The sequence below is a fragment of the Apus apus genome, chromosome 24 (genome assembly GCF_020740795.1).
Source record: "Apus apus isolate bApuApu2 chromosome 24, bApuApu2.pri.cur, whole genome shotgun sequence".
In the NCBI taxonomy this organism is placed as follows: domain Eukaryota; kingdom Metazoa; phylum Chordata; class Aves; order Apodiformes; family Apodidae; genus Apus; species Apus apus.
The window spans coordinates 4,666,241-4,683,251 of NC_067305.1; the positions used below are offsets into that span (position 1 = coordinate 4,666,241).

Genomic DNA, 17,011 nt, shown 5'->3' on the forward strand with positions numbered 1-17,011 from the left:
TTGTCCGAACGGGGGTGGTTTTAAGTAAAAAAGGGGGCGGGGGGTTGGGGGGAGGTTGGAGCGGGGAACGGCGGCGATACCGGGGACGGCGGCGATACCGGGAACGGCGGCGATACCGGGGACGGCGGCGATACCGGGCGGTGCCTGCAGGTGGCGGCGGAACCGCGCTCCGGAACCGGGCTCCGCCTCCGCCCCGAGCCCGGGCCTGCGCCGTCCGAGCGCGGCCGGGACCGGGGCATGGTGAGCGGCCCCGGCTGGGGAAGGGGCTCCCGGGGATGGGGTGTGGGCAGGGGGCGCCGCGGGGCCGGGAATGAGTAACGGGAGGGGGATCCCGGTATGTGTGGGGGGGTCCCTGTGCCGGTCCGGTTCAGGTACTGGTGATGGGGGGAGGAGGGATCTCGGTACCGGGCGGGTTCGTGCACGCGTGGTCGGGGGAGTCGCTGGTGGGAATGGGATCGGCGGGGGGTCCCGGGGCCGCAGTGTCTGTTCTGGGTACACACGGGCGGGGGGGGCCCGGTGTGCCGGCGGGGGGAATCGGAGCCGGTCCGGTTTATGGCTGGGGGACAGGGGGGGTCCCGGTAGGTGGGCGGGGGGCGAGGAAGAACCCGGTGCTGTCTGTTTTGTGTGCGCGCGGCGGCGGGCGGAGGGTCCCGGTGCCGATCCGGTCAGTGCACGCGGGGCGGGGGGTCCCAGCATCCGTGCAGCCTTGACGGGGGGAGCGAGGGGGTCCCGGTTCCCGTCCCGGACTGAGCTCCAGTGCCATGGCCGGGCTCAGCCCGTGTTCCCCCAGAACCGGCACCACCGGGGGAGGGTCTGGAGGCCCCGCGTCGCCGCCGCCCCCCGCCACCCCCGCTGTCCCTTGTCCCCGCAGACGGGCGCGGCGGTGGCGGCGCTGCTGCGGCGGCTGCAGGCGCTGCAGGCCGAGCGGGCCGAGGCGTACCGGCTCTTCGAGGAGTGAGTACCGGGCACCGGCACCCCCTGGGGGTCCCCAGCCAGGAACGCGATCCCCCCCCCACACCCCATCCCGATGTATTTTCTTTCTTGGCATCCTGCCGGGAAGGGGCTGCCGGGGCGGAGCAGCGACCGTCGGGGCGGTTGATGAGCTCCAGCTGGGCAGCTCGGACACCTGTGTCCCATTTGAACATCCGACAGGAGATGAGCGACTTCCCGGGACGCGGGATTGGGAGTGAAAAGAGGGGAAAAAAAACAAACAAAAAAACCCAACAAACAAAACCAACACCGCAGCAAAAAAACACCCAGATACCCCCCCAAAAGCAGCTGCCAAATCCATCCTGCGTGAGGGGTGAAGCTGCCTGGTTGTGGGGACCCAGAGCTGCCCAATCTGGGCAGGAAAAACTTCCCTGTGCTGTGGCCGAGGGGGCTCAGCACCAGCAGGGCGAGGGGGCACCATCCTGGTGCCTCCCCAGGTCTGGTGACAGCGACTTCCCCCCAAAAAAATCTGTCCCCAGGGGCCACCGTGCCTACCTGAGCAGTGCACCCCACTATGACTTCCCCCGGTACCGGCAGCTGGTGCACGAGATCACGGTGGCCTTTGACGGCATCTCCCGGGAGGTGCTGAGCATCACCGGGCGCCTGCGGAGCCAACTGGCCCGGCCCGACCTGGCCCAGCACCTCGACCGCCTCCAGGACCGGGAGCAGGAGAAGCTCCAGCTGGTGGGTGCCAGGCTGGTGGGGGGGGTGGGGGTGGTCCTGGAGCAACACTGGGGTGTCTTTTGGGGGGTCCCATCTGCCGTGTCCCCACTGCAGACGGCGCAGCTCCAGCTGGCCCGGCAGCAGGCGCAGGACCAGCCCCACGTGGACGCCCATCAGCAGGAGGTGCAGGAGCTCAAGCACAAGTAGGTGGTGGCCCCTCTCCCCACACCCCCCGCCCGGCGTTTTGGGATGGCAGCACTCCCCCCACCCCCCGCCCTGCCCCAGGCTGGGAGCCCCTTCCTCACGTTTCCCATCTGGGGGCCCAGATGGTGCCTTCAAAAGCGCTCTGGGCCGCAGCCCCGGGGAGGGTTTGGCGATGCCGCGCGGTCCCCTCGGCCTCCCCGGGCTGAGTGTTTCATAAACAGCGCGGGGCAGGCGAGGCGGCCCAGATAATACGCTCCATATGGGCTTTATTTATAGTTTCCATCCGCTCTCGTAGGCTAATTAAAACCATTGAGGCAATCAGCGAAATTCTCCAGGACCTCAAGTACGATTCGGAAGAAGTCGAGTGATGGGCGTCCCCGTGGGAACGGCTGGAGGGGCCGTGGGGTGGAAGGGGGGCCCTGCTCATCCCCCTGCCCCCACCGCACCACCTCGGCAAGGTGGGCGCCATCCCCCCGACCCCTTTTGTTGGGCATGGGTTGGAAGGGGTGGAGAACCCCCCCTGGGAGCAGTGGGGTGCCCCCAAATCCTGAACAGTCCCACTGTGGGGCTGGTCCCCTTTCCTCGCTCTGCCAGGGATTTGTCCCAGGAAAACCACAACCCCCCATGCCAAGCGGGGTGCCTTGGTTTGACCCCCCCGGGTTGGGATGGGCACTGCCTTTGCTGCCAGCTGGAGCCCCACGAGTAGCAACCCCCCCCAAACCATCTGTGCTCCGCAACAGCTCCAGCTCCGCAACAGCTCCACCCCACAAGTGCCCTTTTTCTGGTCATCCAAAATAAACCTGTCCCCTCCCAAGCTGGCTGCTGTGGTGTCAATGGGCTTGTGTGTCACCCCAGTGCCACCGCCTTGGCTTGGTCCCCGAGGACAGGGTGACAGGGGCCACGGGTCCTGTCTGGCTGCCCGCTGCATCCCCGTCCCCGCGCGCTGCTGACGCAGACCCCAGTGGGGTTTCAGAGGTTTATTGGCATTAAGCTTAAATCTGTTCCTAATTGACTGAAATGGAACCAAAATAAGGCTGGTTTGAATCAAAACCCGAGCAGGCACTGGGCAAACCCCAGCAGCCCCAAACCAGCCCCCGGGGCTCCCTGGTGACAGATTTCCCCCACCCTCACCCCTTTTCCCGTGTGCTCACACTTGGGTCCCCAAGGAAAAAAAAAAATCAGCCAAAATCTCTTCGGGGGGGGCTGCCCGGAGGGTGGGGGGGACACCCGGGAAGCCCCCACTGCCCCTTTCATCCCAGAGGCTGCTCCAGCTGGTGGGGAAGGAGCAAAGCCTCTGCAGCCCCCCCGGCTGGGCGAGGCTGGAGGGTCCCCTCGCTGCCGCGGGGTGCAGGGGGCTGCGGGCCCGTGGGACCCCAGGGGCTGGCCCAGCCCGGCCCCCCCGCCTCACCCCAGCCCACCCCCCGGGGCTGCGGGGCTGCGTTTCGTCCCGGCCGCCTTCCTGCTCCCCCGTGGCGGGGCCGGGGCGGGTGGTCCCGGGTGGGCGCCGGGCGCCCCGTGTCGTCCTGCCGGCGCTCGGTCCCCCGGGGGCTACAACTTATCGCCGGGAAGAACCTGCACGGAGGAGCAGAGCCCCGCGTCGCCCCCGGCCGCGCGCCCCGGGGTCAGGAGCACCCCACGACCTCCCTCCTTCCCCTGTCAAACACCCCCGGGGTTGGTGTCACCGTGTGTGTGTGTTACGACGTGTCCCCACCCCCAAGCATCCCCAGACTCCCTGGGGAGACACAGCATCACCTCATGTCTCCCCTGAACATCCCCAGGGTTGGTGTCATCCCTCCAGCATCATCACCCCACAAGCAGCCCTGGGGTTGGTGTCACCCCACGTTCTCCCTCTGGCATCCTTGGCGTTAGTGGCCCCCCCTACAGCATCCCCAGGGTTGGGGTCACCCCACATTGTCCCTCTGGCATCCCCAGGGTTGGCATTCCTCCTTCAGCATCCCCAGGTTGCAGGGTCACCCCACATTGTCCCTCCAGCACCCTCGAGGTCTGTGTCCCCCTTCCAGCATCCCCAGGTTGGGGGGGTTCACCCCCACATCTGTGTGTGTCCCCCCCCATCATCCCCAAATCCCCCCCCAGCCAGGGATAAGAAGTGTGAAAGGCTCCTTACCTACCTGGTTGCGTGTTTTGTGCGATTTCTGCAGCCACACGCGCCACTGGTCGTAGAGCTTGATGCCGAGGTTGGAGCAGCCGTAGGCGTGTTTCTTCACCCACCCGAAAAACTGCTTCAGCTCCCGCCGCAGCGTCGTGTTCTGCTCCCCCCCTTTGGGGTCGCAGCCCCCAGCTGCTCGCTCTGCAGGGACAAGGTGGGGGGGGATCAGTCAGTGTCACCATAAGGGGACCTCCATGTCCCCAACGCTGTAGATTGTGGTGGGCAAGAGGGAAACGAGCAGAGTTTTAGTACCATAGAATCATGAAGGTTGGAAGGGACCTTAAAGATCATCCAGTTCCAACCCCCCTGCCGTGAGCAGGGAACCACTAGACCAGGTTGTACAAAACCTCGTCCAACCTGGCCTTAAAAAACCTCCAGGGATGGGGCATCAACAACCTCCCTGGGCAACCCGTTCCAGTTCCTCACGCCCCTTAGAGTGAAGAATTTCTTCCTAACATCTAACCTGGCTTCCCCCGTTGGGAAAGCTGGGCTCCACATTGGCTCCTCTGCAAGAAATCCAGGAGCCGGCACGGAGCAGGGAATGCCCCCCGCCACCCCGGGGGTGCTGGAAAGGGGGAGCACAGTGTCACTGACACCCCCCCGACCACCCCCAAAGGACATGCTCACCGCTGCGGGGGGTGGAGGCGGCGGTGGGGTTGCTCCAGTCGCTCCAGATCCCGGCTTTCTTGGAGCCGTAGATGCCGAAGGGATTGCAGCGCACCTGGACGAAGTAGACGGTGCCGGGACGGAGCCCGGCCAGGCGGCACGACGTCTGGTTGCCCACGTCATCCACCACCTTGGGGGGGAGGAGAGGAGAAGGCAGCCGTGGCACGGTTTGGGAACTCGGCGTCGACCCCGATGGTGACCCACCTTCCACTCCGAGCTGTCCTCCACCCGGTACTGGATCTGGTACTTGGCTTGGAAGAGGAAGTCCTTGAGTGCCGGCGGGGAGCTCCAGCGCACGCTGAGCTGGTCCTCCAGGTCCCCCACCCGGCTGACGTGCACGTCTGATGGTGGGTCGGTGGTGACTGTGGGGACAGGGCAGGGGCTGGTGCAGGCAGAGCCACGGGGGTGAAGGGAAAAAAAAGACCAAAAACCAACCCAAAAATCCACCCCAAAGCCAAGAGAAAAAAAAAAACAAACCGAAAGCAGAGAGAAAAAAAACCCTCAAAGCCAAGAGGAAAAAAGAACACACCAAAGCCAAGAGAAAAAAGAAAACCCAAAGCCAAGAGAAAAAAAAAACCCAAAGCCAAGAGAAAAAAAACCCCAAAGGCAAAAAAACTCCAAAGATGAGGAAAAATCCTCCAAACCCTTCGGAGAATCCAGCCTGGTTTGGAGAACCCAGCCTAATTGGATTAGGAGCAATTCTGCTCACATCTCGCCCGCTTCCTGCAGCCCCCCCAGGGCCCCACCGTGGTGAACCCACCACCCTCTCCCCACCCCCCTGCCGTGATGTCGCCCGCACGGTGACCCACACTCACCCACGTCAAGGATGTCCAGCATGACGACGTCAGAGACGGCCACACCCAGGCGGTTGGAGGCCTCCACCCAGATCTCGTAGGGCGTGAAGAGCGCCAGGTCCTTGGGGATGTGGCAGGAGTAGGGCCCGGCCGTGTGGTATTCCTGGCACGTGTTGTCCCGGCCATACCACCTGCAGGACCAGCACCACGGTTGAGCCAGGGAGGGTGCTCACCCCATTCCCAGTGGGAATGGCTGGGACTCATTTATCTGCTGCTCAACCCCATGGTGCTGGGGAGGGGTTGAGTTACCAGCCCCACACCTCGTCTGGTGGCTCCCAGCTTCTCCTCACCCTCCTCCACCCTGGCACGTGGTAGCCAAGACCCGAGGAAACTCATCACATCAACCAGGAGGCATCAGGTTCCCCGTTCCCCACTGGCCTTTAAATCCCATGCCAGCATTTTATTTTATTTTGAAGGACAACTGGAATCGAGGTGGGTGCCTCACCTCAGCTTGTACTTCAGGGTGTAGTTGGTGTGCAGGAAGGTCTCCCCTTCTGTCCCGGGTGCCCACTTGCAGGTGAGGTCCTTCATGTTTTTGGACCAGCAGGTGATGTTGACTGGTTTTTCTGGTGGTACTGGGAGGGGGGGAAAAAAACCCCAATAAATAAACGAGACAGAGGGGGATGAAACGAAGGACACGGTCCCATCGGGTGATGCCACCACCGTCCCCCACAGGTTCCCAGCCCCGTGGCTGCAGATGTGTTTGCTGGAGGGGTTTGGGTCCTCCCTGCTCCTGCCCACACCCGGCCCTGGAGCTGGGTTGTTTTTTTGTCAGCAGCAGCAACCCAAAAAAACAAGCCCGAGCTGCGTTCCCAGCTCAGCCGCTCGGTTCCTGGGACATCACAGCAGCCTTAAAATAGCCCGAGATAAAAATCTTACGATTATTGATTCGGACAAGCATGATTTCACCCGGGCCCTGCCAAAATTTGCCTCTCTGCTGCAGGGCAGGGCACGAATTGCAGGGAGGGTAAAGCGGAGCAGCTGTTTTGGGGCAAAACACGGGCTGTTTGGTGAGAACTGGGGTGTGGGGATCCCTGGAATTCTCCCTGGGATTAAACAGACAAGATTGGAGAGGCTGGAGAGAGCCCAGCACAGGGCACCAAAGATGACTGGGGGGGTTGGAGCATCTTTCTTAAGGGGAAAGGCTGAGAGAGGTGGGAATGCTCAGCCTGGAGAAGGGAAGGCTGAGGGGAGACCTTGTTAATGTCTGTAAGTGTCTAAGGGTGGGTGTGAGGAGGATGGATCAGGAGATGGAGTCAGGAGATGGAGTCAGGCTCTTTTCAGCAGAGCCCAGCAACAGGACAAGGGACAATGGGTATAAACTGGAATGTGGGAAGTTCCATCTGAACATGAGGGAAAACTTCTATATGGTGAGGGTGACAGAGCCCTGGGACAGGCTGCCCAGGGGGCTGCTGGAGTCTCCTTCTCTGGAGACATTCACCCCCCCCCGGGATGCAGCCCTGTGGGAACTTCTCCAGGGGATCCTGATGTAGCAGGGGGTTGGACTGGACGATCACTGGAGATCCCTTCCCAGAATCACAGAATTATTGAGACTGGAGAAGACCTTGAAGATCATCAAATCCAGCCTATGACCTAACACCCCCGCATCTCCAGACCACGGCACCAAGTGCCACCTCCAGCCTTTCCTTGAACACCTCCAGGGACGGTGCCTCCACCACCTCCCTGGGCAGCCCATCCCGATGTCTGATCACCTTCTCCGTGAGGAGGTGCTTCCTAATATCCAACCTAACCCTCCCCTGGAGCAGCTTAAGGCCAGGCCCTCTCATCTTGTTGCTAGTTGCCTTCCCACCTCTGGTGACTCCACGACCATCCCCAGAGCAGCCTCGGGGCCGGGTGACACCCCAGCGCCACGCGCACCCCACCTACATCCAACGTAAAGGCAGGAGCCGGCCAAGATGCCGCCGTCTCTGCTGTGACACACCAGGTTGTCCCCCGACTGCTGCCTGGAGCCGTTGAGGCGGGGCAGGGCCACGGCCAGGCTGGTGGGGCCCAGGGGGGTGTAGGAGGTGGGGGGCAAGCGCCGGCCGTTCAGGGTCCAGTACAGATCCTCAGCCTTCAGGTGGAACTCGGGGCTGACCGTGCACGTGGCCACCAGGGAGGAGCCGATCAGCAGGGTGGGGTCTTGGGGGGAGATCACGGCGGGGTCTGCAGCAGGGGAAGGGGTGGGGAAGAGAAAAATAGATCATTTCAGATCTCGTTTTGCTTGTGTGTGACCTGTTTTGTGTCTATTCGAGTGAATTTTAGATCTGTCTTTACGTATCGACGTATCGTTTGTAGCTCTATATTTAAATGGACTTTATAGATTTAAATGGGTTTTGTATCTATCTATTTTAATGGATTTCACATCTATTTAATCAAATTTCACATCTATCTATTTAATCGAATTTCATATCTATTTAATCAAATTTCACATCCATCTATTCAAAATTCATATCTATTTAATCAAATTCCATATCTATCTATTTAATCAAATTTCATATCTATCTATTTAAATGGATTTTCTCTCTATTTCTATCTATTTAAACAGGTTTTCTGTTTCTATGTATACAAATAGATTTTATATCTGTATATATATTTGAATGTATTTTATAATTATAACCATCTGAATGTATTTTATTTCTACACACCTAAATACATTTTATATCAATTTCTCTGTACATGGATAGATTTTATATCTATATACATTTGAATGGATTCTATATCTGCATGCATTTGAATATGTTTTATATCTATTGCTATAGACATAAATAGATTTTGTATCTATTACTATATATTTGAAGAGATTTTGTATCTATTTCTATATATTTTAAACAGATTTTATAGCTATCTCTATATATTTAAAATGGATTTGAACATATTTTACATCTACTTAAATATTCAAAATTAATATTAAATGCAGTTAAATATTCAAAATATCTTCTAATATATTTAAATATTTGAATTAGCTTTTTATAGACTTGGATATTCGGAATAGCTCCTTAATATATTTGCATAATCAGGATAGCTTTTTACTGAATTTAAATATTTTAACACCTATTTTAATGTATCTTAAACCTGTTTTATCTCTATTTAAGTCTATATTTTTTATCTCTAGATGTGTATACTGATCAGGGCACAGCCCCTCACGAGGCAGCCAAGGCAGGAGCACACGAGGCTCCGGGCTCAGCCGCTCTGTCCCCACCAGCTCGGGGGCTCCTGGGGGGAATTTTGGGGGGGTGGATGACTCTGGGAAGAAGCAGCAGCCCTTGGGGGGCCTTTGAGGAGCCAGGCTGGGGTGGGGGTTGTCTTGACCACGTGGGGGCTTTTGCAAGGCTGGGCAGGGTGTTGGGTTGTGGCTTTGTCAACTTTTCACGACAAAAGGATTTGAAAAGCAGCCACGGAAAGTTTATTGGGGTTGTTTCCCCCCCACACACACACACCCCCTTTCCCAAGAACATTGTCTGGAAGCGCCCCCAGATCCCCCCAGCAAGGGTTAGGAAGGGCTTTCCTGGCCAAGACCCCAGCACTGACCCCAACCAAGTGCCACCAGGTGCTGCCAAAACCCATCCCTGGCACCTCAGTGCCAGGACCCCCCAGGACCCCATCCGAGGAGACCCTCCATGCTGGGGACCCCCCCCCCACCCCAACAACGCTGCTTTCTTTCAAGCACCCCCCCCCAACAGGCTTTGCAGCCCAGGCTCCCCCGGCCCCGCCGCGGGGTTTTCCGTGTCCTTATCGGCTCCATCCGCACGCGCCGGGCTAATATCCCAAATTACCTCCCGGAAAGCGCCGCGACCTCCTGTCCCCTCTGACCTCCCGGGCCCCGCTCGGCTTTCAGCGCCTGCAGTGCCCCCTTCCCTCCCCCACCCCTACAATTAATGCTCCCAAATCCTCGTTACCCTGCAGATACCTTGACGAGCCGTGCCTCCCCTCGCCCCGAGGATGCCGTTGGGTTGGGGGGGGGGGGGTTGTTGAAACATCCAGGATACGTTGGGGTATCCCGGGGTATCCCGAGCACCCCTGGGCGACGGCACAAATCCATCCCACCCTTCCCAGGGTAGGGGCTCAACCCCCAAGCCCACTCAGTGCCCACCCAGTGCCCACCCAGCGCCCGCTCCCTTCCAACCCCCAATACTCTGTGCTTCTCTGCTCCTCCGTTACCCAAGCGCTGAGCTGGGGCTGCTCCAGCTCCTCATCCCGAGCTCCAGGCCCTAATTCTCCTAAATCTTCATCTAAACAGCACCAGAAACACACACGGACACCGTAAAAGCAACACATTTCCCGTCCTCCGAGTGGGACCCTCTGGAGAGGCCAATTTTATAGACATACATGATTTTTTCCCTGCGATTTGCTTTTTCTCTCCCAAGCAGGAGCCTCTGGAGGAGCCTATTTTATATAAATATACACCTATTTATTTTTTCTCCTCTGCAATTTCCACCCCCCCCCCACCTCTCCACGCAGACCCGGCGCCGAACATGTGTTTTAAAAGGGAAAAGTGTGAAGTTTTCCCGATCGGAGAGGAAAGGGCCGGAGAGACTCGAGGCAGCCCTGTGGAATGTGCAAGTTGCAACGAAAATACCTGCTCCAGGGTTTTTTATGGCTTTCCTATTAAAAAAAAAATAGATATATATGCTGATCAGGTGCTAAGTAATGCCATAAAGTAAAACCACATTTCCGAGGTGTCGGGAACGTTTATGCTTTTCTTCCGAAGGGCCGGATTTCATTTTATTTCTCGGCGTTTTAAGAGGTTGGGAAAGGGAAGGAGACAAAAAAAAAAAAATAAAAAAAGAAGGAAAACAAAATTCCAACCCCAAACCAACCCTCTGATAAGCGTTGGAGATCAGGCAGTTTAAAAAAAAAAAATTAAAAATAGATTTATTGGGAGAGGAGAAAAAAAGAATAGAAATAATCGCCCTGAAGAACAAAAGGAGATTTGGGAAGCCCCGAATTCTGCAGGCAAAAATGGATTCACATCTATTTAGAGCTCTCCTAAAGTTCAAGGAATGAGTTTTTCGGGCAGAAATGCTTTATCCCTTTTTTTTTTTTTCCCCACTGTCTTTTTTCCCCCTTCTCCTCCCCAAACTGGCATTTCTGGTGCCCATCCCTCGGCTCGAGGAGGGATTTATAAAAAGCCCAGGAATTCCAGCCCGTGCAACCGAAGGGGAAACATTCACTCTCTAAAAGGAGATTTGGCTTTGTCTTCCCCCTGCGCTGCACGTCGAGGGGCTGGGGGGCCAGTGCTCACCCCAGACCCCCGTGAGGTTGGGGGGAGTGGGAAATGGGGGAACCCCCCATTTCCCACTCCCCCCAACCTCACGGGGGGTCTGGGATGAGTGTGTGGCCGAGTGGTACTGGGAATCCCATAACCAGGGTGAGCTCAACCACGCAGGGTCAGCCCCAAAAAGAGATCTGGTCGTGGCCCCACGTTGTTCCCACTGGGTTTAACCCCTCCAGCCCCCCGGGAGGGGGGGGGGGGCAGGAGGAGGGGCACCCCAAAACTGCCTTGATTTGCAGGCTCCTGTTAACAGCTCCTGAATGGATTTTTGGGAACATTTTTCCTCCCTCCCTCTGCTCCTTCTGCAATTCCTGCCTCAATTCTTGCCGCCGGGAGACTTCCCCCCGCGAACGACACGTAGGGATGGGGATGGGGGGGGGGGGTTTGGGACCCCAGGGCAAGGACAGGGATGGGGACACAGGGGTGGGGACACGGTGGCTTTTCTTGGCGCGGCGGAGCGAACATCCATCGCCTTGAGAAATTCCCATCATAGGGAGGAAGCCAAACTTCCTGCTGCAGGGAGCAGGGATCTTGCCTCCCTTTCGCTCCGGCCGCGGGGGAAGCAACGAGGCGACGGGTGGGACGGGGGTGAATTCGGGCTCAGGGGGTCTTTGGGGAGCCCACCCATATCCCACCCCCCACCAGGGCAAGGGGGGACCCTAATCCTCCTGGGGCTGAGGCCGCCCACAGCTCAGCCCACAGGTGGCACCTCCAGGACCTGCCACCATGGCCGGGTGGGTCCCCCAAAATAGGCAGCGTTGGGGAGCCCCCCAAGGCTATTTTGGGGAAGGATTCATTGCTCCCCCCCAAAATGAGGGGGAGAGGGAGCTCCCTATTGTTCTGGGTGGGGAAAAGGGGATTCATTGTTCTCTGGGACAGGGGGGGCATGGATCCCCAGAGGGAAGGGGGGCTCCCCGTTGTTCTCAGCAGGAAGAGGGGGGTCTCAGAGGCTCTGGGAGGGGGAGATGGGGACCATGGCTCCCGGGAGTGTGAGGGGGTCGCGTGGGGAAGGGGTTCGCTATTGTTCTCCGGACGGAGGACGGGGGTTTCCATTGTCCTGGGTGGGGAATGGAGCCGCATTGTTCTTCGGGAGGGGGGGTCTGCAAGACTGGGGGGGGGGTGAAGGGGACACCCACCCTTGTCGGGGTGAAGGGTCCCTCTTTTCCATGGGGAAAAGGGGCACTCGTTGCTCCCAGGGGAGGAGGAGGGGGGCCCCTGCTGCTCTCGGAGATGGGGAGGGGGGGCAGAAAAAGGTTCCTCTATTGTTCTCTGCAGGGAGAAGAGGGGGGTCCCAGCTGGGCTGCGGGGACGGGGAGGGCGGGGGGTCCCGGCTGCCTGCCGGGGGGTGACAAGGGGTCCCGTTCGCTCTCCGCTGGGGGGTCCCCGTTACCCTGCGCCGCGCAGCTCCGAGGTGCGCCCGCCGATGCCCCCCGCATCCCGGGGCAGGGGGGGAGACATACGGGGACGGGACATACGCTCCATGGACCGGAACCGCCCGGCCCGCAGTGATCGGGGCAGTCCCGGGGGGCTCCGCGCAGCGCCCGCCCCGGCCCCGACGGGACCCCCGGTACCCCCCTCTCCCCGCGCGCAACCTCACAGGAGCCGCTCGGTAAGTCCCGGTACTCACAGGCGAGGGGCTCGGCGCGAAGGAGGCTCAAGCAGAGCAGAAGCAACGGGGGAAGCAACGGGGGGAGCCCCGGTAACGGCGGAACGGGCGGCATGGCCGGCTCCGGTGCCCGTCGGTGCCCGGGGCGGCGGAGCGTACCGGCACGTCCGGGGAAGTCCCGAGCAAGTCTGAGCAACCCCCCGGTAACCAAAGCCCTAAATGCCGCCCTGGCCCCGCCCCGCCCCGCCCGAGCCCGCCCCCGGGGGGGCAGAAAGGCACCGACCCCGGGGCCCCACCGCCCCGCTCCGGTACCGGCCCCGGTACCGACCCCCGACGCGCGGTGCGCGCCCGATGGTGCCGGGGGATGCTACACCCCTCCAGCCCCCCCCGGTCCAACCGGGGGCCGGTGTCCCGCTCCCCCCCCAACCCCGCGGAAGGTGAGTAAGAGCCGCCCCGGGGCCGCCGTCCCACGGGTGACTCAGCGCGGCCTCCCCGGACCCTCCCGTGCCCCCGGGGCCGCTCCCGCTGCTGCACGGCCGGCCGGGACGGGTCCCGCGGGGGGGGCTCCCACTCCCTCCCCCCTCATCAAAAGGGTCTTTAGCAGCCCAATATCCCGTTATTACTTTTTTTTTTTTTTTTTAGGTGAAAAAGAGACTTCTCTTCCCTGAAATCCCGACATTTTCTGTCCAGCCCAACGTCTCTTTTTCTTTCTCCCAAAAGAACCCAAAAAGGTGGGAAACCACCCCCCCTCCCCCCCGCCCCCAAGTGGTTTCGAGCCACCGCGGGGCTGGGGCTGCACTTGTCCCCGGGGCAGCCCGGAGCCGGTGTCCCGTTGTGTCGCCGGCACCGTGACAAAGCCGTCGGCTTGGGCACCGCAGCTCCACCCCCGCGTCCCCCCCGGTCCCGTCCCGTCCCCCCTCACCCCAGGACTCGGTGGTACCAAGAGCTTTGCAGCCCCCTGGCTGGGTGGTGACACATCCCTGGGACAGCAGGTCCCAGAGGTGGCAGGGCCACCTTCCCCCAGCCTGTCCCCAGCTGCGTGACCTTGAGGTCTGCCTGAGCCTTGGGGTGTGGGATGAGGTGCCCCAAGATCAGGCGGGTGCCTGGGTTGTGTGTGTGTCCCCCTGGAGGGGACATGGACGGACCTGGGTGACCCTGACCTTGAGGTCGGGATGGGGCTGGGAGCCCTGAGGCCACGGCACCGCTGCTGGGGCTGAGGTTTGTGGGTGACTCTGAGGGCTCAGAGCCGGGGGTGGGGGAGAATTTCCAGCCCATGGGGACACTGCCCGGTGGCTTTCCCTGTCCTTTTGCTCCCGGTCCCAGCTCTGCTTGTCCTCGTTCCCTCGGATATGAAGACAGCGCCATCACTCCCTGCAGGGGACAGTGTAGGGGGACAGAGCCAGGGGTGGCAGGGCCCCCTGGATGGCCCAGGGTGCCTCTTCCGAAGGGGTGACACGGCGAGTCAGCCCCTACCCCACAGCACCGGGGGGGGGGGGGGGCTGAGCTCTGCGGCCACGTGGGGACAGAGGGGGGTGACACTGTGAGGGAGTCACTGCTGGCTCCGAGGTGCTGACACCCGCTGGAGGGGCTGCACGGCTTGGGGAAGGAAATTCAAAAAAAACAACCCCAAAAAAACAAAAACCAAACAGAGAGCGGGAGGGAGGCAAAACAATGCCTTTCCCATCGTCCCGTTTTTTTGGAAGCTTCTGAAGTGTTTTTGTTGAAATTTCCCAAAAATGTCAGGCTCCGGGAGCCACCCAGCCTGAGAAACTTCAGCCCCAGCGGCCGCAGAGTCTGGCCGAGTGAATCACGGCTGCTCCGAGGCCGCCCGCGCTCCCGACCCACCGCCCGGATCCCCCCGGGAAGCTCCCCTGGGGTGGGGGGTGGAGGGAGGCGGGGGAGCAAAGGGGAAGTGTCCCCCTTGGAGCTGGGGTTGGGAGCAGCAGCTGCCCCAGCTGCCCACCTGCGCTGCCTGGCCCAGCTGCCTTCTCCTCCCAACCCACCCCCACCCCGTTAAGCCCCTCAGCATCCACCCAGAGCCCCCAGTGAACTGGATTTAGTGTGGGAAGCAGGGATGGGTGGGCTCCCTGGGGGGGGGGGGTGATGCCTGCCCTGGAGCTGGCAGAGGGGACATAGGTGGCTTGAGGTTTGGCTGGGGGGTCAGGGGGAAGGTCAGTGGTGGTGGGAGGAGAGGGGAACCTGGTCTCCACTGGGGTCACCAAGGACATGCCCGAGGTGTCACCGCAGGTGGCTTGAGGACATTTGCCCTCTCTGACCTGGCCCTAATTCTGTGGGCTGGGGACAGGGTGGAGGACAGAGCCAGCCCTGCTGTGCCCAAGGTCCCCAACCCACACAGCACCCGGGGGGTGGCGGGATGTGGCCGGTGGTGACAGAGCTGCTCTGAGTCAGATGTGGTCAGTGCTGCCCTTTGACCATGACCTTTAAAGGGCTGCTCCCTCCTGCCCACAAGCACCAGCCCAGAGGCAGGATCTGGCCTCCTCTGTCCCCTGGACGGGGCTGTCCGCGTCACCAGGGGGGTCCCCTGGGGCTGGCGTGTCCCACTGCCCCCCCCGGGTGGCTCCGTTCCCAGGGCCTCTTTGCCCTGTTGCGGTGCAGGATCTGGCCATGGGGCCCAGCTCCCAAAAGTCCAGCCACGTCCCTGCTCTGCCCAGGCGTGATGTCAGCACCCCCACGAATGGATACAGGACCCCCGAGCGGCCCTGGTGATGTCCCCAAAGCCGAGCTGAGCATCCTGGGTCTGGCTTCCCACCAGCTGTCACCTTCCTGCCAGCACCTCCATCATGTGTCACCGGGGCCGGGGCCCAGCACATCTACCCTGAATTAATCTAATTACTTGATTTCCCAGCCAGAGCTCGCTCCATAAAGTCCTTGGACAGAGACAGCATCTGGCTCGAGGGCCAGGGTGTAAAAAACAAACAAAAACCCCCCCCAAAAAAAAACCCAGGAAAAAAGCAGGAGGAGAGAGGCACAGCGGAGCTGCCTCTGACTGCCTGCATCCTTTTAAAGTGACCTGGGGGAAAAATAAAGAGGCTAGAAATGCAAAGAATCCAGCAGTCAGAGTTTTCTTTATATTCCTCTCAGTCACATTTCCACATCCATGGGTAATTTATAACCCGCTTAACCCCTTCTCTGCCACCCCCCATCTCCCCCCCCCGCCCCATTACAGCCCCTTCACTCCAGAGCATCCTCGGGCGGCCGCACCTTCCTGCCTCTGTTTGCTTTGGGAAAGCACAAAAAGTCCCTCCAGGGAGTTTGCTAATCTCTAGAGGGGGGAGAAAAAATGCAGTTGATGTCAAGGGGGTGCTTGAGCAGAAGGGATGGGCTCAGCAGGGTGGGGACACGGGGTGACCAGTCCCCTGGCCATGGGGTGACCCCCCAGCTAGGGTGGGAGGAGCGGGTGGGATCACAAAGGGCTCCACAAAAGAAATAATGAATGTAGGTCAGTAGTGATAAATGCAAAAGGCATGGAGTGTTTCTGGAGGGGGGGTGGGAAGAGGAGAGGGGGGGGTGTATGGTAAATATTTGCCAACTGGAATATTATTGCCTGGGAAAAGAGTTTTTTTCCGTGGGAAGGTGAGTGGGTGGAGCGTGGGCTGGGCCGGCAGGTGCGTTGCCCAGCGGCCTTGGCATGGAGCTCCCAGCACCGTATCCGGGGGGGTTCCATCCCTCTGGGATGGGGGTTCAGCTCCGTGTGTAGTCGTGCCCCCCTCCCCCCCGAGATGAGAACCTCACCTGTGGCGCCGTGGCTGGGGGTGACACCCCCAATCTGTGCCGTTTACTCGGCCATTTGTCACCGGTGCCGGACACGAGGCCGAGGGGCTGGGCGGGCTCCAGGAGGGGGAAGGGGTGGGCACAGCCCCCCCCAGCCCCTCCAGCCCAGCCAGCCCCCCCAGCCCAGCCAGCCCCTCCAGCCCCGCCAGCCCCGGCCCCAGCGCGTTTTCTCCGGGCCCTGCTTTGATTAACAAGATGAATAAGCTGGCGGAGAGCAGCGGGGCGAGGAGAGGCCCCACTCCCTGCTCCCGGGGGGCGGGGGGGCACGGGGCTGTGCTCCCCGGTCAGCCCCGAGGGGACCCCACCACCCCCATCCCTCTCCTTCCACCCCAGGGCGTGGAGCACCCCCCAACCCTGAGCTAGCACCGGGAGACCCCCCACCCCCCTTCCCGCCCCGGGGTCCTGCCATGTGTTCCCCATTAGGGCGGGAGGTTAGCGAAGCCCCCAGCCCTCCTCCCCCTCCTCTTCCTCTCCCCCCCCGGCCGGCTTTGGGGTGCTGCCATAAATAAGGCTAATGGGCAGGGCAGCGGCGAGCGGGGGCCAAGGCGCAGCCTTTTATGTCTTTTAAATCCTGGGAAATCAAAGCTGTAAATCTGGGGTGTCAGGGAGAGTCCAGCGCCCTAGCGGGGGGGGAGGGTGTGCCTTGCGGGGCCAGGGTGTGGGTGGGACACACGAAGGTGACTCACGGGGGTCCCGAGGGCCACTGGGGGTGGCAAGTCTGGGTCTAACGCTGGCTGAGGGCGAGAGGCTTGTCCCCTCCTTGGGGATGGTCCCTGTGGGGGTGCCGGCCCGGG

The 17,011-nt window shown here is 60.6% G+C and overlaps 2 protein-coding genes across 5 annotated transcripts; one reads left to right on the top strand and one right to left on the bottom strand.

Annotated features, from left to right (window-relative positions):
• The first annotated feature begins 179 nt into the window (after nucleotides 1-179).
• Nucleotides 180-2,671, top strand: REX1BD (required for excision 1-B domain containing). 3 transcript variants are annotated; one of them, XM_051639522.1, is made up of 5 exons: nucleotides 180-240; nucleotides 872-954; nucleotides 1,470-1,674; nucleotides 1,768-1,856; nucleotides 2,153-2,671. In XM_051639522.1, exons 1-5 carry the CDS (start codon nucleotides 238-240, stop codon nucleotides 2,223-2,225), a joined length of 453 nt encoding a protein of 150 aa, XP_051495482.1. In that variant the 5' UTR covers nucleotides 180-237; the 3' UTR covers nucleotides 2,226-2,671. The 3 variants fall into 3 exon arrangements, 2 of the variants coding, with proteins under 2 accessions (XP_051495482.1, XP_051495480.1); XR_007891547.1 differs by lacking the exons at nucleotides 180-240; nucleotides 872-954 and having other exon boundaries at nucleotides 961-1,674; nucleotides 2,153-2,315; nucleotides 2,452-2,671; XM_051639520.1 differs by lacking the exons at nucleotides 180-240; nucleotides 872-954 and having other exon boundaries at nucleotides 961-1,674.
• Nucleotides 2,672-3,286: 615 nt separating this feature from the next.
• On the bottom strand, nucleotides 3,287-12,598 carry CRLF1 (cytokine receptor like factor 1). Of its 2 annotated transcripts, none has more exons than XM_051639484.1 (8): nucleotides 12,447-12,598; nucleotides 7,432-7,710; nucleotides 5,990-6,119; nucleotides 5,506-5,675; nucleotides 4,895-5,052; nucleotides 4,652-4,820; nucleotides 3,987-4,165; nucleotides 3,287-3,429 (listed from the first exon to the last, which is right to left on the bottom strand). In XM_051639484.1, the coding sequence occupies exons 1-8, from the start codon at nucleotides 12,538-12,540 to the stop codon at nucleotides 3,406-3,408; spliced, it is 1,203 nt and encodes a 400-aa protein (XP_051495444.1). In that variant the 5' UTR covers nucleotides 12,541-12,598; the 3' UTR covers nucleotides 3,287-3,405. The 2 variants fall into 2 exon arrangements, with proteins under 2 accessions (XP_051495444.1, XP_051495446.1); XM_051639486.1 differs by having other exon boundaries at nucleotides 3,983-4,165.
• Nucleotides 12,599-17,011: the final 4,413 nt, after the last annotated feature.